The sequence below is a fragment of the Neoarius graeffei genome, chromosome 19 (assembly GCF_027579695.1).
Source record: "Neoarius graeffei isolate fNeoGra1 chromosome 19, fNeoGra1.pri, whole genome shotgun sequence".
NCBI classification, from domain to species: domain Eukaryota; kingdom Metazoa; phylum Chordata; class Actinopteri; order Siluriformes; family Ariidae; genus Neoarius; species Neoarius graeffei.
Window position 1 is genome coordinate 53,417,291 of NC_083587.1, and position 24,131 is coordinate 53,441,421.

The 24,131-nt window shown below is 42.4% G+C and overlaps 2 protein-coding genes across 6 annotated transcripts in view; one reads left to right on the forward strand and one right to left on the reverse strand.

Moving 5' to 3' along the window:
* The window catches only part of trip13 (thyroid hormone receptor interactor 13), a 32,256-nt gene extending 18,579 nt beyond the window's left edge, over positions 1–13,677 (reverse strand). For 2 of the 3 annotated variants that reach the window (XR_009650733.1, XM_060900288.1), the window contains exons 1-4: positions 13,625–13,677; positions 11,362–11,508; positions 10,076–10,226; positions 9,040–9,166 (exon numbers count right to left, since the gene is read on the reverse strand). Coding sequence is in view for 2 of the 3 variants with exons in the window: in XM_060900288.1 (XP_060756271.1) it covers positions 9,040–9,166; positions 10,076–10,226; positions 11,362–11,471 (388 nt within the window). In the remaining variant the exon portion in view is untranslated. The remainder of the gene's footprint in view (positions 1–9,039; positions 9,167–10,075; positions 10,227–11,361; positions 11,509–13,624) is intronic. The other variant, XM_060900289.1, reaches the window with a different exon arrangement.
* A 40-nt stretch (positions 13,678–13,717) lies between these two features.
* The window catches only part of brd9 (bromodomain containing 9), a 30,229-nt gene continuing 19,815 nt past the window's right edge, over positions 13,718–24,131 (forward strand). For all 3 annotated transcript variants that reach the window (XM_060900290.1, XM_060900291.1, XM_060900292.1), the window contains exons 1-4: positions 13,718–13,860; positions 19,064–19,284; positions 19,861–19,950; positions 20,044–20,173. In XM_060900290.1, the coding sequence (XP_060756273.1) occupies positions 13,809–13,860; positions 19,064–19,284; positions 19,861–19,950; positions 20,044–20,173 (493 nt within the window). In that variant the 5' untranslated portion in view covers positions 13,718–13,808. The remainder of the gene's footprint in view (positions 13,861–19,063; positions 19,285–19,860; positions 19,951–20,043; positions 20,174–24,131) is intronic.

Below are 24,131 nucleotides of genomic sequence, written 5' to 3' on the forward strand. Positions count from 1 at the left end.
TCTTAGTGTTAAGAGGCTTTTTGGAAACCCACCCCCAGGTTATTCATGTGGTCATGTAAACAGCACACTCTGGTATTGAGGTATTTCACTCACGTGACCAAGTCATGTGACGCTGCCATTTTGGACGGCACGGCTCGAATCAGTTTGAATGCGAGGAAGGCGACAAATGAAAAACATAAAAGAAAAAGGAGCGAGATGCAGAAAACACCTTCACTATCCAGCGACGTAGGGCATTTACAGGGCGAGCAGAGGGAGAGGTATTTGCAAAAATTGAGGTTAGCAGGCTTAGAGAACGACGTTTACCTGCTTCCACCAGGATTGTTCACTGACAGCTAAGATTTGTTCACATTTTCATTTACTTTCGGTCCTCAGGATAAACAAAATGTTATTAAATGTCATTGAAATAACTTCTTAGTCTGTTGAGACATGACCCGTTATAAGTTTTTCCTTTACTGTATTTACTAGTTTACTGAGCGCGCTCCGGGGCTGGCTGGCTGGCTGGCTAGCGAGCGCTCCGGGGCTGGCTGGCGAGCGCTCCGGGGCTGGCTGGCGGGCGCTCCGGGGCTGGCTGGCGGGCTAGCGAGCGCTCCGGGGCTGGCTGGCGGGCGAGCGAGCGAGCGCTCCGGGGCTGGCTGGCGGGCGAGCGAGCGAGCGCTCCGGGGCTGGCTGGCGGGCGAGCGAGCGAGCGCTCCGGGGCTGGCTGGCGGGCGAGCGAGCGAGCGCTCCGGGGCTGGCTGGCGGGCGAGCGAGCGAGCGCTCCGGGGCTGGCTGGCGGGCGAGCGCGCGCTCCGGGGCTGGCTGGCGGGCGAGCGCTCCGGGGCTGGCTGGCTGGCGAGCGAGCGCTCCGGGGCTGGCTGGCTCAGTAAACTAGTAAATCCAGTAAAGGAAAAACTTGAGACTGAAAGGTTTTAACAGTCATCCAAATGACTGAACGTAAACATTGCTACAGTAACATACCAGCTACTGTTGTTGACATTAGCTAGCTTGCCGTCCAAAATGGCGGACACCGGGGCGTCACGTGACCCTGTGACGTCAGGTGAAATACCTCAATAGAGGGCTACCGCATGACGTCACCGCGCTGCGAGATTTTGTTAGGCGCTATATTGGAAGACCAAGTACATGCACTCACAATATAAAACAAAGTACGAGCGAAAGTAAAGTGACACGATGGATGATAATTCTGGTTATGTGAGTACATTACCAGCTGCAGAAAGGGTACGGTATGTGGAGAAACTGGCTGTGATTGATGGGTTTGACCCATATGATAAGACTCGCGGCAAGGGAGAATGGAAACATAAGGAGGACCTGACACCAATTCTGCCATCTGTTTGCTACCCAGACATTGTAAACTATTTGTTGTTTACACCCAGTGCCTACACTGCTGATGACTTGAAAGCCTACAAAGGGCTACAGGCTTACAATTATGTTGTTAGTGGCTTGGTTCGTGATATTACAGCTGTTATTAAGAATAACCTACACATAGTTATGGCCAAGGTAATCTTGTTGATATCTTTTAATAATATATCTTTTCAGTTGAAAAATTAATACTTTTTGTTACTATTAAGGTATCCATAATTTAGGTTAATTTATCCAAATTATACATATGTATTTATGATATATGCCTACACAACAACTATGCTTTATTTATATAATAGGAGGGAGAGCAAGCCCCAAACCATCCTAAATTATTATTATTATTATTATTATTATTATTAAATTGTAGAAGTCTGGGAGGCTTGCTCCTCATACAGTTATCAACTTGGGGCCAATTTAGCATGTTTTAAATCTGAATTTCTTGTGTTTGCTTACCTCAGTGTCCACAGATCATGCACAGACTTATCCATTATATCCACAGTTTTTTGCCAAGTCTCACACAGGTTTCTTTCAAGTCTACCGTTGGGCCAATAAATCATAAATAAAACAGCTCAGATTTGTTTGTTTAAGTCGTTTGCCACTCCACTTTATTCTCGTGGGATCACATACCGCTGCCGTTATTTCCCCCTAATCACGAGTTTGTTGGTCTTCCAAAATGGCGCAGGGTCTGTTTACTTCCGGTTTCGGGTGACGTCAGTGAAATCCCTCTATAAAGTGACCTCCATGATTATTGTCCCCCCCGTAAAGATTCCACCTTTTGTTGAAGCCGCTTCATCTCACACTGAAAACGTGAGAAAAATCCGATCTTTCACTGAAATAAGTTTATTCAGCGATAAACAAATCCCTGATCAAGAAATAATTTTCAACATAAACACGTCCCACTATTTTTGACCCCCCTGCATTTAATAATCTGTACAATCTGCCTCTGCCAGTAAAACAGCCCTGAGTCTCTCTTAGAACATTTTATAAGGTTGGCGATAAAGAGCAGGGCATCGGACACCATTCCTCTTTACACAATCTCTCCAGATCAGCCAGAGTCCTCAGCTCTCTCTTGTGCTCACTCCTCTTCAGCTCACCCCACAGGTTTTCAAGTCAGGAGACTGAGATGGCCATGACAGAGGCTTGATTCTGTGGTCAGCGAAACAACGTTTTTGTGATGTGGACATATGCTTCATATCATTGTCCTGCCGGAAGATCCAATGATGACCCAGTTCTATTTTCCTGGCAGAGGCAGCTGGAGTTTGATTTAAAATGTCCTGATATTTCATGGAGTCCATGATGCCATGTATCCTAACAAGGCTTCCAGGGCCTTTGGAGGAAAAACAGCCCCAAAACATCACCGATCTTCCACCATATTTTACAGTTGGTGTAACGGAGTGCCCATCACTACAGTTGAGTATGTGTTCTGACTGCCATACCAACGAGCCTGGCTCTTTAGCGTTGTGGTCAGGGTGCAGGTTTGGCACACCGTGGACCTGGGTTCAAGGCTGAGTGGGGTGACTGCTCTCTCCCTTTGCTACAGTTAGTGTCAGGAGTGGGATGGCTTGCCGGGAGGCCATCAGAGGTGTGCCCTGTGTGCGAGCCGTACGAGGGACCCCCAGGATAAGTGGCCCCTGTGCGAGGGACCCCTGAGATGGGTGAAGCATGAATGTATGGGGCACCCTGGTATGGGAAAAGTATGGCTGGGGGAATGCGTGAGGGACGCTTGTGTGTGTGAAGCGCACGGGTGTGCCTCCTGAAGGGGAGGGCAGTGTGATGGAGCGCCCGTCATTACAGTTGGGTATGTGCTCTGACTGACTGCCATACCAACGAGCCTGGCTCTTTGGCATTGTGGTCAGGATGCAGGTTTGGCACCCTGTGGACCTGGGTTCCAGGCTGAGTGGGGTGACTGCTCTCGCCCTTCGCTACAGTTAGTGTCAGGAGTGGGATGGCTTGCCGGGAGGCCATCGGAGGTGTGCCCTGTGTGTGAGCTGTACAAGGGATCCCCAGGATAGGTGACCCCTGAGATGGGTGAAGCATGAATGTGTGGGGCACCCTGGTATGGGAGAAGTACGGCTGGGGGACGCGTGAGAGATGCTTGTGTGTGTGAAGCGCACGGGTGCGCCTCCTGAAGGGGAGGGCAGTGTGACGGAGTGCCCATCACTACAGTTGAGTATGTGCTCTGACCACCATACCAACGAGCCTGGCATCCTGTAGACCTGGGTTCAAGGCAGGATAAGGTGACTTATAGCCATCTTTCTGTTTACACCTCGAGTGTTTATTGCCAAAATGTTTTTGTTTTATCAGACCAGAGAACACAGTTCCAGTCAAAGTTGTAGTAGCTTTTCGCAAACTTCAGGCGCTTTCATTTGTGGTTAATTGACAAAAAAGGCTTTTTCTGGTGTGCCTTCCAAATAATCTGTTGGCATGGAGTTGGAGTCTCATGGAAGTGGTTTTGGAGACTTGGTAACCGCAAGATTTTACAACCCCGATTCCAAAAAAGTTGGGACAAAGTACAGGTATGTGCGACTTACGACCAATCGACTTTAAGACCGCCTGGTTATGACTGGCAAGTGTTTCCCAGCTGAGCTAGCGGAGTGTACGACAGTTTCCGCCCCAGCTCCCGGCAGCGCCTCTCGCCGCGTACAACAGTTTCCACCCCAGCTCCAGGCACATGCGCAGTCTCTCCCTCGCACACTCCGTCATACAGTTTCCGCCCCAGCTCCAGGCACATGCACAGTCTCTCTCACACTCTCCATCATACAGTTTCTGCCCCAGCTCCAGGCACATGCACAGTCTCTCTCACGCTCTCCATCAAACAGTTTCTGCCCCAGCTCCTGGTTTATGAAACGAGCAAATCCTCCCGCCAGCCCGAGCGCTGCAACAGCTGATGCCGTAGACGACCCACAGCCAAGCACCAGTGATGCCAGCGGTCACTAAATTTTGTATTTTGCTATGTTTTACATTTGTATTTTGGTATGTTTCAAACTAAAATGTTTTCTATTTTTCACACCTGTATTTTGTATTTTTTGTTTTGCACATATTAAACGAATTGTACTGTACGCAGTGTAGTATGCAGTGTTGGACTTAAACCAAATAATGAGCCAAGGTAATGAAATAAGAAAATGTTGATAAAATAAGACTAAGATGATTACAATATCATTACACATCACAATATACTTACGTTCATTTAACATAGGCCGACTTACGACCAGATCGGTTTACGATCGGTCAGTTGTAACCAAACACAGTCCTAAGTCGACGACTACCTGCACAAATTGTAAATAAAAACGGAATGCAATAATTTACAAATCTCAAAAACTGATATTGTATTCACAATGGAACATAGACAACATATCAAATGTCGAAAGTGAGACATTTTGAAATTTCATGCCAAATATTGGCTCATTTGAAATTTCATGACAGCAACACATCTCAAAAAAGATGGGACAGGGGCAATAAGAGGCTGGAAAAGTTAAAGGCACAAAAAAGGAACAGCTTGAGGACCAAATTGCAATTCATTAGGTCAATTGGCAATAGGTCATTAACATGACTGGGTATAAAAAGAGCATCTTGGAGTGGCAGCGGCTCTCAGAAGTAAAGATGGGAAGAGGATCACCAATCCCCCTAATTCTGCGCCGACAAATAGTGGAGCAATATCAGAAAGGAGTTCGACAGTGTAAAATTGCAAAGAGTTTGAACATATCATCATCTACAGTGCATAATATCATCAAAAGGTTCAGAGAATCTGGAAGAATCTCTGTGCGTAAGGGTCAAGGCCGGAAAACCATGCTGGGTGCCCGTGATCTTCGGGCCCTTAGACGGCACTGCATCACATACAGGCATGCTTCTGTATTGGAAATCACAAAATGGGCTCAGGAATATTTCCAGAGAACATTATCTGTGAACACGATTCACTGCGCCATCCGCCGTTGCCAGCTAAAACTCTATAGTTCAAAGAAGAAGCCGTATCTAAACATGATCCAGAAGCGCAGACGTCTTCTCTGGGCCAAGGCTCATTTAAAATGGACTGTGGCAAAGTGGAAAACTGTTCTGTGGTCAGACGAATCAAAATTTGAAGTTCTTTATGGAAATCAGGGACGCCGTGTCATTCGGACTAAAGAGGAGAAGGACGACCCAAGTTGTTATCAGCGCTCAGTTCAGAAGCCTGCATCTCTGACGGTATGGGGTTGCATTAGTGCGTGTGGCATGGGCAGCTTACACATCTGGAAAGACACCATCAATGCTGAAAGGTATATCCAGGTTCTAGGGCAACATATGCTCCCATCCAGACGACGTCTCTTTCAGGGAAGACCTTGCATTTTCCAACATGACAATGCCAAACCACGTACTGCATCAATTACAGCATCATGGCTGCGTAGAAGAAGGGTCCGGGTACTGAACTGGCCAGCCTGCAGTCCAGATCTTTCACCCATAGAAAACATTTGGCGCATCATAAAACGGAAGATACGACAAAAAAGACCTAAGACAGTTGAGCAACTAGAATCCTACATTAGACAAGAATGGGTTAACATTCCTATCCCTAAACTTGAGCAACTTGTCTCCTCAGTCCCCAGACGTTTACAGACTGTTGTAAAGAGAAAAGGGGATGTCTCACAGTGGGAAACATGGCCTTGTCCCAACTTTGAGATGTGTTGTTGTCATGAAATTTAAAATCACCTAATTTTTCTCTTTAAATGATACACTTTCTCACTTTAAACATTTGATATGCCATCTATGTTCTATTCTGAATAAAATATGGAATTTTTAAACTTCCACATCATTGCATTCCGTTTTTATTTACAATTTGTACTTTGTCCCAACTTTTTGGGAATCGGGGTTGTACTTTTTCTTGTAATTTCACCAAGAGTGATCCATGGGGATTTTTTTTTTTTTTTGCTGCCTCTCTTACCATCTTCCTCACTGTACATGGGGTCAAAATAAATCTGGGTCGTTTTCCAGGCAAGTTTGTAACAGTTCCAGTTGGTGTTCACTTTGTTTATTATTGCCCCAACAGTAGAAATGGACATTTTCAGGCGAGTAGCTATTTTTTTTATAACCACTCCCTGACTTATGAAAGTCAACACACTTCTCCCTCGTTGGGTGTGTGTGTTCTCTTATCTTCCCCATGTTGATGGATGACTAAAAGTATTTGGCCTCTGTGTTACCTCATATTTGTGCCCCTGTTAATCAGGAAGTCATGGATTACAGCTTGAAAGTTCCTACACACTCCATCTCATCTCATCTCATTATCTCTAGCCGCTTTATCTTTCTACAGGGTCACAGGCAAGCTGGAGCCCATCCCAGCTGACTACGGGCGAAAGGCGGGGTACACCCTGGACAAGTCGCCAGGTCATCACAGGGCTGGCACATAGACACAGACAAGCATTCACACTCACATTCACACCTATGCTCAATTTAGAGTCACCAGTTAACCTAACCTGCATGTCTTTGGACTGTGGGGGAAACCGGAGCACCCGGAGGAAACCCACGCGGACACGGGGAGAACATGCAAACTCCGCACAGAAAGGCCCTCGCCAGCCCAGCTCGAACCCAGGACCTTCTTGCTGTGAGGCGACAGCGCTAACCACTACACCACTGTGCCGCCCCCTACACACTCCAATCAACTCAAAACTGTACAATTTAATTGGGAAACATGCTTCAGTTACTGTCCATTGTGTTCATTATAATTTCTACTGAGCTTTACAAGGGGGCCAATAATCATAAAGGGCACTGTATGAAATCAGATTAAATCCATTATCCTGTTTCAAAAATTTATTTAATTTCCCCTCTATATTTACACACGTCTCAAAGCAACTAGAGGGAAGGGTAAAAAAAAATAAAATAAATAAATCAGCTCAGCAGCATCTATCAAATTCAAAATTGAGAAAAGCATGAAATTGTCATCCTTCAGGTTATCTGCATAAAAAATTTCTAAATACAAGTTTATCAGTAATGCAACTCAAGAGCAGACTGTTAAGCTAGCAGTAACGACAAATTAATGGTGTTTCTGAATAACTGACAAGAAATAGGCTACTCAATGTGATTATTTAAAAAGTATACAGACTGCATACGTTAAGAAAAGAAAACAATGTCATGTGGAAAAAGCTGAATGGTTTAGAAAGTGGCAGTTCTACCATAACACTATGGGAGATTTCATTTTTGATTTTCTAGCCGGAGTGGTGGTTCTGAATAATGTCCGATTACTGACGGACTCGTGTAGACTCAGATTTTCCTTTTCACAGATTAGTGCATACAGTACATGTAAACATGCTCATTGGGATTTCCTCCCATATGATTTACCCTACTGTTAATTTCTTTAAAAATAATAAAGAATAAATTACACAACAGAGTGAAAGCAAGTATTTTGGATAAACTGTAAAATGCACCTTGATTCCAAAAACCTGAGCTGAATAGTTCCTGGATAAATTCCCACTCCCCCAATTGCTGGGTTTCAGTAATGTGACTTTTCTTAGCGGTTTTACCGGAAGTGAAATAGCTGGTGGTCTAAACGGCTGCTGTAGTGCAAACAACTAACGAAAACTTATCAGAGTATGCTTGTAATCTAGAAGCCACTTCTCGCTTTAGATATATTCAGAAGATTGCTATGTGCAATGGAATCGACCCCTACAGTCTGGGAAAGAAGGATTTGTCATACGATCTCGAAAACTACCCTTCACTTGAGTTCCCCGACATCTCGAACTATCTGGTGTTGCAGACGTCCTTCTACACCGCAAAACAGATGAAAGCGTGGAAGGGTATGGAGGCTTACAACTTTTTTGTATGTGGCTGGGTAAAGGACCTCGCTATCAAGTCGCTGCCGAATGAATCCTGTATTGTTTTTGCCCGTGTAAGTATTTTTTTTAAAGCTTTTCGTTCATGTCTTTACAACGAAGTGCTGCAAGTTGAAGTGTAAACAAACAACAGTTCACTTGATTCTCACTTGTGTTGGCTCTTATCTCTCAGGTAAATCATTCACATAGATCATCAGAAACCCCTTTAAAGACCTGGATCTTAGTTAAACAAGACGGAGAAGTGATCACGGCGCATTGTAACTGTACGGCTGGGGAAGAATTTTGTCACGACCTTTATGCATATGGACTTTGTGAGGAGTAAACAGAGAAACAGCTGGGGATTTTAGCACTTCATGACCAAATAAAAAAGTCCAGTAAAATAACGACACATAGCAAGAAAAGTACTTGGAAAACACTCAGGACATAGCCGAGAGGGAGATATAAACCTTTCACCAAGTGATCACTGCAAACTCAAGCATGCTTCGACTCGGCTCCCTTCGATTTCAGTGAGAGGTTCAAAAGCCACCTTTCTCGACGTCTTTTTGTGAAATCCTGTGTGTTTGTTCACCCTTTTTTATTAGTTCATGTGGAACCCTGAAGAAATTTTTCAGTTTCACGGTTTGATCGATTTGAACAACCTAAAACAATGCAAGTGTCAGGCATTTTTCATGCGAGCAATGCACTTTCTCCGTACAAACGCTTTGTCAACTGAGCTTTGATAGACCACCAGCTAAAGTTTTGAATAACTAATGAGGCGGATGTGACGTCACATGAAACCGAGCAACAGTTCCTGTTTTGCAAAAGGAACTAAAATGGATGTTGAAGTGGATTCAAGCTAGCGCAAGAAAACAAGTGAAAGGAGCAGGGCTGAGGAAGTACTGTGCAGCCTGACCTGCTGGTAGGAGCCAGTGATTGGCAGCAGATAGCTCCTCCTCCTCCTCTAGGTTGAGTGTGCTCGGTCCATCATCGTTCAGAGAGAAGATGTGAATGCACAGATTGCTTTTCTTTAAATCAAGAGGCTATGAATGAAAAACAGCAATCAATTACAAAAAAGATAAATACAACACCCATGCTAAAACAGAGTGAAAAATGGTGTACGGTAAATAATGACTGATGAGGTACTACTATGGGGAAAGCCATGGCCTAATGGTTAAGGAAGCCACTCTGGGACCTAAAGGTCGCTGGTTCAATTCCCTGGACCAGCAGGAATGGCTGAAGTGCCCTTGGACAAGGCACCTAACCCCCAACTGCTCCCCGGGTATGTTGTATGTCGCTCTGGATAAGAGCATCTGCTAAATGCCTATAACGTAATGTAATATGGAGGCAGTAACATATTAATATAAACCTGTGGATTGGAATACAACCAGAACTGCTGTCATACCCTGTGACCAATCAGATAAGAGTTTCTGTCAAAGCTTTGATCTAACACTGGATAAAACTAAATATCCTGATAGCTTGCATTTAATTTCTGAAGATGACAAACATCCAATAATCAGCTACACAACTGTAAAATAGAGCTTTTCCTTTTTTTCCTCTCTCTTTTTTTTAAATTCCAAAGCCGTAGGGAATGCCATTTTTGCCTTCATCTGTAAATAATTACAATATTGTAATAAACATTATCAAATACTTTTACAATATCAAACTGGGACGCATCACTTTCTTGGACAGTCAATACTTCCCCATCTGTGGCACAGAATTTTGTCTAATTATTATACGCTTTGATTAAAAACATGGACACAAACAGTAGTCTTGCGATAAAACAGACAACAATGAATTAGAAGGAAAATTATCTTGTGTATCAGACAAAAGTCTCAGACACCTGCGATAGTCCAAAGTGGAGAAATTCAGACTCTGGTTTACAACATGGGCACACTATATAAACAAAAAGTATGGCTAAAAAAGAAAAAGGACTCGAGCTAATTTCCTGCCTTTGCGTCGACGTCCACCACGGCGACAGACTCAACATTTTTAGCCAGGAAGTCATCATCAAACTCCGTCCACTTGAAGCAGCCGATTATGAGGCTGTGTCGGTCGAGCAGAGCCAAAACGTGTGTCCTTATTTCAGCCCGTCTCGCTGTGCTGCAGGTATTAAGTTAAAGGAATTCACAGAAACAATATCATAATAGTTTCATACTTCTCCAATAATAATAATAATAATTATTATTATTATTATTATTATAATATATGCAATATGGCGAAACTTTTGTGGACACCCGGTCGTCACACCCATATGTGCTTGCTGAACATCCCGTTCCAGATTTATTCCCTCTTTTCTGCTATAATAACCTCCATTCTTCCAGGAAGGCTTTCCATTACATTTTAGAGCATGGCTATAGAGGTTTGTGTTCATTCAGCCACAAGAGGTCAGGCACTGATGTTTGGTGAGGAGGTCTGGAGTGCAGCTGCCATTCCACTTCATCTCAAAGATGTTCAGTGGGGTTGAGGTCAGGGCTCTGTGTAGGACTCTTATGTTCTTCCACTCCAAACTTGACAAACCATGTTTTCATGGAGCTCGCTATGTATACAGCAGCATTGCCATGCTGGAACAGGTTTGGACCTTTTAGTTCTGAAGGAAAATAATAATAATAATGCTACAGTATACAAGGGCATGGGCAGGACGGTAGTGTAGTGGTTAGCACTGTTGCCTCAGAGCAAGCAGGTACCGGGTTCAAACCTCACAGTTTCCTCTGGATGCTCCGGTTTCCCCCAAAGTTCAAAGACATGCAGATTAGGTAAAACATCCAGCCACTAGGGTTGTGCAAGACAGTGCATACTTAGTGCTGGTCCCCAAGCCCGGATCAACTAGGGAGGGTTGCGTCAGGAAGGGCATCCGGTGTAAAACCTAAGCCAAATCAAATATGCGGAACAGATCCGCTGTAGAGACCCCAAACAGGAGCAACCGAAAGAAGATGACGACAATATACAAGGACATCCTATACAATTGTGTGTTTTGGTATTTCTGGCAAAAACTTGGGGAAGATCCATATATGGGTGTGACGGTCAAGTGTCCACAAACTTTTAGCCATATTGCATATAATCATACAATATATATTTTTATTACACAGGTCTACCCAAGCACGAAACACACAAATGTTATATTGAGCCCAGAATGTTGTGAACAGTTAAGTTGCCTTCAGCAACAAATGCACCTTTTGGTTACGTTAGTAAAAAAAAAAAAAAAGTCACTGAATCATTTTTAAACTTGAATTAGTACCTCTGTGATTTGACATGAACCTCGATGTGAACTTCGACTCGGTCAGCAATGCCGTCCTCGCAGGGCTGCTGATGGCGAGTCCAACAGACCTCCATTTTCTCCCCATTCATCCTTTAAACAGTAGGGAGAATTTCAGCATCTAGAAAACTAAATGATTAAATATTATTATTATTATTATTATTATTACTACTAGAGCGGCAGCTACAATTATCGACAGTCCATAATTAGACATCTTTTCAGATTTACCAATTAAAAAAAACAATTTTACAAACATGAGTTTCTGTTACAACAGTTCTTACTGGTTAATCAATCAACCGGAAGACCCGCCCCCTCACCCTTTGATCTTGTAGCCTGATGACACAGCTCGTTACCTGAGATGGAATTATTTTTCTTACAATCAGCAATCTGAGGAAAACCCGGACGTTCTCATCGCAGGTAAGCATGGTGGAAAGATCATGGACATGTTTTTACTCATCAAATTCACTGATATTTCACGATCTCCTCGTCGAAACCTACTTTGTTTCTTACGCTTTCATTTGACAGTCGCCATTTTGCATCTAAATGCGCATTTGAGAAGTCACATGATGTTTCGATAATAGTGATCACTTTCACCGGTGTCCACCATTATCAACACCCTGTGGAATTAAGTGACATTTACAACTATTATGGATCGATCTTTGTATAACATTCTTGAAGCAGATGAAGTACTTAAATAAATAAAAGTGCTGCGAGTTATAATTTTTTTATTGGACGTTTATAGAGTATTTGGAATCCTATTGCAATAAATAGAATTAGACCAGAATTAAATTCCTAGCATATAAAAGAAATTATATGCTTGAAATATTCAGATTTTTCTATTCCATTCAGAAAATATTTTTTGCAGTTTGTTGTAAATATCTACCACATATTACAATATCAGTAGACATTTTATATTTTGGTTAGAGGAATGACATGCGACCTTTCACCTGGATTTTCATGCGGTTACAATATCAATTGCCTGTTGGCATTTATTGGTAAACTACAAAACTAGAAATGAATACAAACAACAACGAATGATTAACAAAATGTGATGTACAAAAATACTTAGAAAGCGGGTAGAAAGTGGAACAAAAAGATTTTCTGACGCAGGTTAAACATTATCAGTTAATTCGTTTACAAACAGAATTACTTCCTCATTTACGTAAACACTGACATCCATATAAAATATATTTTGGACTAAATATAAGTCTATGTAAAACAAATTTTAAATAAAAACTATGCTTTGTCAAACTTAATACCACATACTGATTTTTTTTTTTAAATAAATAATCATCTGGGTGTTGATAATTGTGGAACGGTGCCGATAACTAAGCATGGACAAAGGTGCCGATAACTAAGCGTGGACAAAGGTGCCGATAACTAAGCGTGGACAAAGGTGCCGATAATTGTGGAACGGTGTCGATAACTAACCGTGGACAAAGGTGTTGATAATTGTGGAACAGTGTCGATAACTGTGGACAAAGGTGTTGATAATTGTGGACGTCACGTGATGATACACTAAGTAATCAGGAATCAACTCATTTTTTTCCAGTGGAACTTTGAGTAATTATTCATGCACAATTTACATATTGAAAGTCTTTTCTACTTTTGAAATGGCCAAAAGATTGTTAAGGTGTCGATAACTGTAGCTGTCACTCTACTATTATTAACAACAACAACAATAATAATAATAATAATACACACTGCAGGAGCTGAGCTGTCATAATTGATCTGTCATTGAATTTCTAGAGATAAACAATGACTGAAGAATTAGGTTTTAAAGATAATAATAAGTGCCTCCATCATGTATCAGGTACTGAGGTCAGAATTAATATGCCTTAATTAATATTTAATGATACATAATGCCAAGGTATTTCCCACTAATTCCCATGTATTACAGTGTTAGCCTTAAAGTGAGGAGCAGATAACAAACATCAGAAACTATTGATACTAATTACCAGATATAAAAGAGTAGGAAGGAGAGATTAACATTAATAGATATTAGGTATAATTAATAATTAGTGTCATGTCTGTTTCATCCACATTACTGATATCTGACTGTTTCAGTCACAAGACTCTTAACAACTCAGTCCAAAAGTTTAATAAACTTCGAAATTTTTACTCCGTCAGTCAGTTAACAAAACAAAACTAATATTAATTTTAAAAAAAGAATAATTTAACACCGTCAAATTACTTGTAAATAGTTGTCTGTGTGTGTGTTTTTTAAGAAGGCTAGCTAACTTACCTCAGGCGCAGCTAACCAGAAAAAACACAACTTCCTGTAACCAAAAGGCCCGCGCAAATATTAACCCGGAAGAGAACGCCGCCCCAACCGGAAGTAATCACTACCAGTCCGAATTGTTGTTGCTAACCGTTAAGAAAGGGATTTGGGTGTATTATTATTATTCCGAGAGTTGTTAAGACACAACATGGGAAAGAAACACAAAAAATACAAGCCGGAGTGGAGAACTGTAGATGGAGGTGAGTGTGTTGTAGCTCGTGCATGTGGTTAGCTTGGTTTATTCATTCTAGCTTTAGATAACAGCTATTTTATAATAATAATAATAAATTCAGCCGAGGTTTATAACATAATTAAAAATAATTGTATCGTGTTTGTCTTTTCTGAAAGAGGTTTGAATTGTTTAAATATTCCAGCAGCTAAACCGCAGCAGGCTTTCATTTAATTTAAAGTTTCATTGGAATGAAATCCCACATCCTGTAGCAGGCTGTATTCCAGAGGCTGGAGCCCACATTCCCTCTTGTCGCAGATATAATGCACAAAATGGGGCACAGAAACCCTTATTTTGCACGCTAATAAGTGCACTAATGTAGAGAGTATGGAGGCATTTAGGTTAAAAAAAATCTTTTAAATGTGTAATAGTCGATTTGTTTATTCCTTTCTTATACAAATAACCATGATGATGTGATATAAACAAGAAGACATGGTCATCACTGTCCTCTTCACGAACACTTGATGAAGACCTCTTAACACTTATGCCCTCATAAGCCCATTGCTTTAATACTGACTTATGATGTCATAAGTGCTATGACACCTGCATAAAACGCTACCCGGCTTTCTTCAGTAGAGCGGCGGCTACAATTATCGATACCTTAACGATTTTTTGGCCGTTGAAAAAGTAGAAAAGACTTTCAATATGTAAATTGTGCATGAATAATTACTCAAAGTTCCACTGGAAAAAATGAGACGATTGCTGATTACTTAGTGTATCAGATCACGTGACACCTTTGTCAACGGTTACCGACACCGTTCCACAATTATTGGCACCTTTGTCCATGGTTACCGACACCGTTCCACGGTTATCGGCACCTTTGTCCACGGTTATCGACGCCTTTGTCCACGGTTACCGACACCGTTCCACAATTATCGGCACCTTTGTCCACAGTTATCGACACCTTTGTCCACAATTATCGACACCTTTGTCCGTGGTTACCGACACCGTTCCACAATTATCGACACCTTTTTCCGTGGTTACCGACACCGTTCCACAATTATCGACACCTTTGTCCACAGTTACCGACACCGTTCCACAATTATCGGCACCTTTGTCCACGGTTATTGGCACCTTTGTCCACAGTTATCGACACCTTTGTCCACGGTTACCGACACCGTTACACAATTATCAACACCTTTGTCCACGGTTACCGACACCTTTGTCCACGGTTACCGACACCGTTCCACAATTATCGACACCTTTGTCCACGGTTATCGACACCTTTGTCCACAGTTACTGACACCGTTCCACAATTATCGACACCTTTGTCCATGGTTATCGACACCGTTCCACAATTATCAACACCTTTGTCCACGGTTGTCTACGGTTACCAACACCGTTCCACAATTACCGACACCTTTGTCCACGGTTATCGACACCGTTCCACGGTTATCGACACCTTTAACCAATTATCAACACCTAGATGATTATTTATTTTTAAAAAAATCAGTATGTGGTATTAAGTTAACAAAACATAGGTTTTTATTTAAAATTTGTTTTACATAGACTTATATTTAGTCCAAAATGGATATCGGTGTTTACGTACACAAGGAAGTAATTCTAATGTTTGTAAACAAATGAACTGATAATGTTTAACCTGCATCAGAAAATCTTTTTGTTCCACTTTCTACCCACTTTCTAAGTATTTTCATAGATCACGTTTTGTTAATGATTCGTTGTTGTTTGTTTTAATTTCTAGTTTACCAATAAATGTCAACAGGCAACTGACATTGTAACCGCATGAAAATCCAGGTCAAAGGTCGCATATCATTCCTCGAACCAAAATATAAAATGTCTACTGATATTGTAATATGTGGTAGATATTTACAACAAACTGCAAAAAATATTTTCTGAATGGAATAGAAAAATCTGAATATTCCAAGCATGTAATTTCTTTTATCTCATCTCATTATCTCTAGCCGCTTTATCCTGTTCTACAGGGTCGCAGGCGAGCTGGATCCTATCCCAGCTGACTACGGGCGAAAGGCGGGGTACACCCTGGACAAGTCGCCAGGTCATCACAGGGCTGACACATAGACACAGACAACCATTCACACTCACATTCACACCTACGGTCAATTTAGAGTCACCAGTTAACCTAACCTGCATGTCTTTGGACTGTGGGGGAAACCGGAGCACCCGGAGGAAACCCACGCGGACACGGGGAGAACATGCAAACTCCGCACAGAAAGGCCCTCGCCGGCCACGGGGCTCGAACCCGGACCTTCTTGCTGTGAGGCGACAGCGCTAACCACTACACCACCGTGCCGCCCTGTAATTTCTTTTATATATTCTAGGAATTTAATTCTGGTCTAAATCCTATATAAACATTCCATTCTGTTATGAATCAGAAAAAAAAAATTATAAATCGTAGTACTTTTATTTTTTTTTTAAAGTACTTCATCTGCTTCAACAATGTTACACAAAGATGGATCCATAACAGTTGTAAATGTCCCTTAATTCCACAGGGTGTTGATAATGGTGGACACCGGTGAAAGTGATCACTGTTATCGAAACATCACGTGACTTCTCAAACGCGCGTTTGGATGCAAAAAGGCGACTGTCGAATGAAAGAGTAAGAAACAACGTAGGTTTCGACAAGGAGATCATGAAATATCGGTGAATTTGATGAGTAAAAACATGTCCATGATCTTTCCACCATGCTTACCTGCGATGAGAACGTCCGGGTTTTCCTCAGATTGCTGATCGTGCGGAAAAAAAATTCCATCTCAGGTAACGAGCTGTGTCATCAGACGACAAGATCAAAGAGCAAGGGGGCGGGTCTTCCAGTTGATTGATTAACCAATAAGAACTGTTGTAACTGAAACTCACCTTTGTAAAATTGTTTTTTATTGGTAAATCTGAAAAGCTGTCGATAATTGTTCTAGTTTGAGCATGCAAAGTTTCATTGATGTAGTTTCTGAGAGAACTTGTCCAGATTGAAATGGACGGACGGACAGAAGGACGGACGGACTCCATTCCGCTTCATGGCGGGGGATAATAATACATGCATTAAGCCAGACCTTAGCAAAAGTTTACTAAGGAGCTAAGAAACCCCGTTTGGAAAACTGGTTTCCGGTCCAGAATGCTTGTTTGGATGCAAATTAGATGTAGATGTGGTTCCAGGGGGCGGAGCTTCATGAATAAGCCTAATCTTAACTACTGCGTCTTTCAACTGTGTCCCTTCCTGTGCCAGGGCCTGATCTCCCCAGGCAATCTCCTGTCCCGGTATTAACCAGGCCCTTGAGACACATTGAGTGGCGCCAGTCTCCGTTTCTATAGCCCTTGGCCTCTCGCCTATTACATAGCTAGGGTTACAGTGGGGGGCTGGTCCTCTGGTAACCATGAGAGTTTGACTCCCTACTCACATCTGTATTGCGGTATGCCTCGCCATTTTGATAATGGTCTTTGGTATAACCCGACCTCAAGTAGAACTCATGATCTCCCGATCAAGAGGCAGACACGCTAACCACTAGGCCAACTCGCGGCCGTTCAACTCTGAGCATCACTAATAGAACCTGGCAAATTTTTATACTCCTCGAGAATGTTTTAGTTGTTTTTATTTACCGTGCTCTTCAGATAATCTGTAATACTTACAGGAGGAACACTATTACTTAAACTTATTAGTACAGACAATATGCAGTTGTCAGCATGCACTTGCAAAAGTTTCAGTCATTTCCAGAACAGTATCGCAGCAAATATTGTTGCTGCCTCACAGCTCCAGGGTTCTCGGTTCGATCCTGAGCTTAGATTACTCTCTATGTGGAATTTCACATATTCTCCTAGTGTCCTCGTTGGTTTCCTCCGGGTACTCCGGTTTCCTCCTACCTCCCAATAACATGCCAGTAGGTAGATTGTCCTAAATTACTCCTGGGTATGAAAAAGTGTGTGCATGGTGCCCTGTGATGGACTGCTGTCGCAGTCACATTCAGTGTGTTTACATGCACATCCAAATCGAGCTACTGTCGGTAATCGAGCTAAGGGTCCCAGCAGGGGTGCCAGAGAAATCCAATCCTACATGCACACAAGGAAATCGAGCTATTGTGTGAGGTACATTGTGCACCCGAGCCACAGGTGGCGCTACACACCCCATCGTGTTGGTACACTTCCGGTTGTCGTCATGAAGAAGAGCTATTCAAGAGTATAAACAAAGTTATCAGTTCTTTGTTCACAAGAAGAACGACGACGAGGACAGCAACATCGATATATATATATATATATATATATATATATATATATATATATATATATATATATATATATATATATTCAACTCCTTAAGCTGAATGAGCATGAACTCTATCTCCTCATTGCTCCAGAAGTGCACGTTTCTACTACTGTTGTCATGCCGACCGAGGCTGTTGTGTTTCCCGCTTGTGGTCTCGTCACTTCCGGAAGGGGCAGCGCTGAAGTAAGTAGCTCGACTACGTAGCTCGATAGGGTTTACATGCACTAAGTAGCTTGGCTATAATCGCATAATCTAGGTCGCGTAGCTCGATTACGAGAAATCCAGTTCGGTTCGATTTCAGCCGAGTTAAGGTATTTCCATGGCATTTAGAACTTCGATTTCAGTCGAGCTACGGCAGAAATTCGATTTTCTCTATGTGCATGATTGTATCCCTGCATCACACTCAGTGTTCTAGCTCCATTGTGACCCTGATCAAAATATAATGATTACTCAAGCTGGGTGGATGAAGAAAAAAATCCGGAAGTTAAAAATTAAATGTGTTTGCATCCGAGGGGAAAAAAAAAACAATAAAATAACCCAGAAGATCCAAATGATTCATTTTGTCCCAAAAGGTGGGCAAACTTTCGCACTTAATTGTATTTCAGTTTCATTAAATGGTTAAATAGTAGTGCTGTATTTTTTTTTTTTTTTTTTTAATTTTACTTAATTGATTAATATATGTTTTATTTTTAATGTCCCCAGAAAGGGGTGAAAGTTAAACTTTTGGCACCAAACTATTATAATATCAAAGTGTCTAGTTAGCTAAAAAAAAAAAAAGTGTCCAGTTGCATTAGTGATGTAATGTACTCGTAACCGCAATTAGATTTGACATTGCATCGCGAACCTCATGCAGATATTGTTCTTTTATTGTAAAATACCTGTTGGTCTTTCCTTTTATTGAAGCAGTCAGTCAGACCTGTTAAATCTTTTCTTTGACGCCCAGATTATGAGGACCAGCCCTTGGATAAGCCCCTGAAGTTGGTGTTGAAGGTCGGAGGCAGCGAGGTCACTGAACTCTCTGGCTCAGGACACGACTCGAGTTATTACGATGATCGGTCTGACCACGAACGGGAGCGCCACAAGGAAAAGAAAAAGAAGAAGAAGAAAAAATCTGAAAAGGAGAAGGACAAACACTTGGATGATGAAGAAAGAAGAAGAAGAAAGGTTAGTAAAGGAGGAGGCTTGTCATCTTGTCATTTTTACAGTACACCATCTGTCTACGGCGGCACCGTGGTGTAGTGGTTAGCGCTGTCGCCTCACAGCAAGAAGGTCCGGGTTCGAGCCCCGTGGCCGGCGAGGGCCTTTCTGTGCAGAGTTTGCATGTTCTCCCCGTGTCCGCGTGGGTTTCCTCCGGGTGCTCCGGTTTCCCCCACAGTCCAAAGACATGCAGGTTAGGTTAACTGGTGACTCTAAATTGACCGTAGGTGTGAATGTGAGTGTGAATGGTTGTCTGTGTCTATGTGTCAGCCCTGTGATGACCTGGCGACTTGTCCAGGGTGTACCCGCCTTTCGCCCGTAGTCAGCTGGGATAGGCTCCAGCTTGCTTGCGACCCTGTAGAACAGGATAAAGCAGCTAGAGATAATGAGATGAGATGAGACCATCTGTCTACGTGTATACAATATAAACATTTGTAAATCTAAATTTTTAGTCTGGTTTCATCCACCGATCAAAACATTTGCGCAATATTATTGAACAGTTGATAAATGAGGCCCATTGTTGCTTTGATTTGCATTTCTCAGGAGGAGAAGAAGAAAAAACGTGAAAGGGAGCAGCTAGAAAACACACCCAGTGCCCCGGTGGAGCCCTTCACCCTGACCAAGTCTGTTGAGGTAACGTCACTTGCGTCTCAAAGGTTCACACCAACGTTGACCAAGTGTGATGGTTTTGGGCTCTGAAGGTGAAGTTTTTGTGCTGTGCTGCAGGTGGTGGTGGAGGAGAGGAAGAGAAAGAGGGAGAAGTTTGAGCCGGAGGCTGACGAGTTCCACCCCAGCGTGAAGGTGGAGACGGAGACGCAGGCGGACCGACCTGTCAGAGCCTGCCGCACTCAGCAAGGTAGCCTTTTAATGTATTCACTTCATCCCAGGGCTTTGAACCAGAATTTTTTTCCTATTGGTTCGTTCCGAACAGAAACGGAATTTTAACGTTTCCGGTTTTGGGTTCCACCATTAAATAGACGTTCCCGAACCGGTTAGAACAAAAAAATTTCGTTCCCGGAACGGTTAATTACGTTCCCTGTCAGCTGTTTAACAAATGGCTATAAAATTATGTCTCTGTCTCATCCAGCTTAAGCCAAATGTAGGCTAATTCTATTACAACCTTCATTAAATAAGACAAGAAATAATTCAAAACAATTATTATTTCAAATGTTGGCGATTTGGATTCTCAGTATGTCTTCCCATCTACACAAACAGAAAAAGTGCCAAAAATGAAAGATAATTCGTTTAGTGCGTTACCAAAGGCTAGTCAGGCCCTATAGAGGGCTACCGCATGACGTCACCGCGCCGCGAGATTTTGTTAGGCGCCATATTGGAAGGCCAAGAACACATCTATGCAAGTACATACATACATAAAACAAACTACACCTGAAATGTAGCCAGGGCCGGTTCTGCCCTAATCTGGACCCGGGTGCAACATCGCGCAAACCCCCCCCCAAAAAAAAAAACACCAGTCTAAATCAGGACAACCATCACATAACTATAAACATTTTATATCAACTATTTTAACTAAATGGGCTATAATAAATAAGCCTCCAGGCAGCCACGGCGGGCTGCCTCAGAAAAGTAACCATTCAATGACACAACTGAAAGCCTGCAGCCACGGCGGGCTGCCTCAGAAAAGTAACCATTTGTCCTACCTTAAAACTCGTTTTGCATTTTCTGCCTCCTTTTTTGTATTTTCGACCCTCCGTTTATTTTCTTTCCTTTTCTGAAAACCCGATTTGTGTCCAGACATTTTGTTCTGCTACCAACGGACTAACTCGTCAGGTCTCGTCTCTCGAGCCCGCGATGATTCCCGTGGGAAGGGCAACAACTGATACATTTTTACAAACAGCCAATAGGGAGGTTGCAACGTTCAGGCTCTTCTTTGCTCAGACACTCAGTAATGCACTTACTGAGTAATGCACTTACTCACTTATTATCACGTGGAGACGTGATAGTAGTCCACCTTCCCGCTCTCTCCATTCAGTCAGCGAACGTCACACAGGAAGTGAACCCCAGCGGGTCATAGAAACTTGCGCAGGAGAAGAATGACTTTTTTATTTGTAGGCTACGGAAACTTTGAGGAACGAAATAAAAACCGGTATTAACCGGTTACCATTATTTTTAATAAGCGTTTCTGTTCCAGAACATAAAAAATAATAAAGTTTCTGGTTTCGTTTCTGTTCCATGTGAAATAGAAAAGGTTCCCGGTTTTCGTTTTTGTTCCTTGAACCGGTTCAAAGCCCTGCTTCATCCACATTGTTTGTGTGTGTGAGAAACATTTCCGGCATCTTTCTTGCTGACCTTTCGTGAAAATGTCTACTTTAGTTTAGTAAATAATAATTTTATAAACAATTTATTAATAATAATAAAATAAAATTTGCAGTTCACCACAAAAAGAAAAATAATTACGAGGGCTGTCAAAGTTAACGCGATAATAACGCGTTAACGCCAGTTCCTTTTAGCGCCACTAATTTTTTTTGACGCGCGATTAACGCATGCACGTTCTATACCCCTCCCCCGTAGTTTGGGAAATCAGGAAGTGATGTAGCGCGAGTGAGCGATGTAGCGAGTAACGGGTTGGCGCAGGTCATGATAAAGTGCACTTATGTACAGAATCTACTTGTATTGTATTCTGACTGATTATGTAAAATGTGTATTTTTATATGCTTTTGATGGTACAGAGAGGAGAAAAGAAGACGTGTTAAGGTTCAGGTGTGTGTGTATCTAAGGCTGCACCCTGGAGTGAGAGTGAGAGAGTTTGTTTTATTCTGGGAAATTAGTGAGTTATAGAAAAGTGTTTATAAATGCAGCTTTTGCTCATGAATGTACCGTATATTTATCAGTGAGTCACTGCATTTTACCCGAAAACATCTTTATGACCCGTATGCCTTATTTGGGTTTTGGATTTTTATTTTCTTTATTTAAAGTGGACATCTTGGGTACATTTAGGAGCAAGATCAATGTAATTCTCTTATTTTATATTAAACTTTGGTCGAATATCTGTCACATTTTGCATTTTGTGCAATTTTTTTTACCTTGCGCAATACCAGAAAAATTCAGTTGAAATCAAACCATTTGAGACGAATCGGTCCGCCTCTGAAAAAATTTGGCATTTGGATTTCCTGGCAAACGTTGATTTTCGTGACGTCGCGTGCGGGACGCCTCCTTCTGAATCCTACGTCAGCGCTGGTTTGTTTATGAGAAAACGACCTGGTGGTTTTCTGCAAATTTCTTCAACGTTATCGCGTAATTATTAAAATGGTTAACAGATGTATCGTAGGAGGGTGTAGCAACACCAATCATGATGGGATTAGTACTCATCGTTTTCCAAAAGACCGGACAATGAGAGAGAAATGGGAGCGCTTCGTGCGAAGCACCCGAAAAAAGCCGAGGACCAAGCAGAGCTGAAAAAATCGGCAATTCACAAGTTGACTGTTGCCAGGGTAAGAAATAAGAGAGACTATACTCTAAATTAGGTGTTCCTGTGTTTGTATGGTACACGGATAATGTTATTTATTGACACACACAAAAGTAAACAACACGAAAGCGCTGGGCGATAATACACTTCACATGTATCAAGGGATATGCGCGTCAGGGCTTGAGATCTTGGGACCTGTCAAACACATTAAATGTACGTACAACCCTGCTTAGCCGATTCCATACGTGTAGCTTATGAAATCTTTCTCCTACAGTAGCCAGTACTCTTCTGAATGAAGAAATCTCATCTCATTATCTGTAGCCGCTTAATCCTTCTACAGGGTCGCAGGCAAGCTGGAGCCTATCCCAGCTGACTACGGGTGAAAGGCGGGGTACACCCTGGACAAGTCGCCAGGTCATCACAGGGCTGACACATAGAGACAAACAACCATTCACACTCACATTCACACCTACGCTCAATTTAGAGTCACCAGTTAACCTAACCTGCATGTCTTTGGACTGTGGGGGAAACCGGAGCACCCGGAGGAAACCCACGCGGACACGGGGAGAACATGCAAACTCCACACAGAAAGACCCTCGCCGGCCCCGGGGCTCGAACCCGGACCTTCTTGCTGTGAGGCAACGGCGCTAACCACTACACCACCGTGCTGCCCATGAAGAAATATATAAATACATAATAGTAATTAGAAAAAATAGGATTTATGTAACAATAGATAGATGAGCATTAATAGATGAATCCATGGGTTTAGAAGCTCAGGCGACAATTCCATATTTCAATGCAAAATCGCTAGCTGCTAAACTTGGTCGACACAGACTGTGCACTGAATCCATGCAAGCTCCGCAGCCTGTTGGCGGATCCGCACATGACGTCATGAATCTGGCTCCAGACTCCCTTGGGATTTTTCCAGACGCGTTTTGTTATTTTATTTTTTTCTGCTGTAGACAGATGGCTTTGTGCAAAATTACCCTTCTGGATGAGTGTGTAAAGGGACATACTTTCATATAAAAAAAAAAAACACGAAATTGGTCCAGAATATACACTTTAAAGATAGCCACTACTGTTGTCTAGAGTCCACATCACTGAATTAGTTTATCCATCCATTATCTGTAACCACTTATCCTGTACAGGGTCGCAGGCAAGCTGGAGCCTATCCCAGCTGACTACGGGCGAAAGGCGGGGTACACCCTGGACAAGTCGCCAGGTCATCACAGGGCTGACACATAGACACAGACAACCATTCACACTCACATTCACACCTACGCTCAATTTAGAGTCACCAGTTAACCTTATTCCTTGTGAACCCAGCAGACTTTTCTTGCTTCTTTAGTCCTTGTTTCCATATTACACGTTATCCAAACAAGGCGGCACG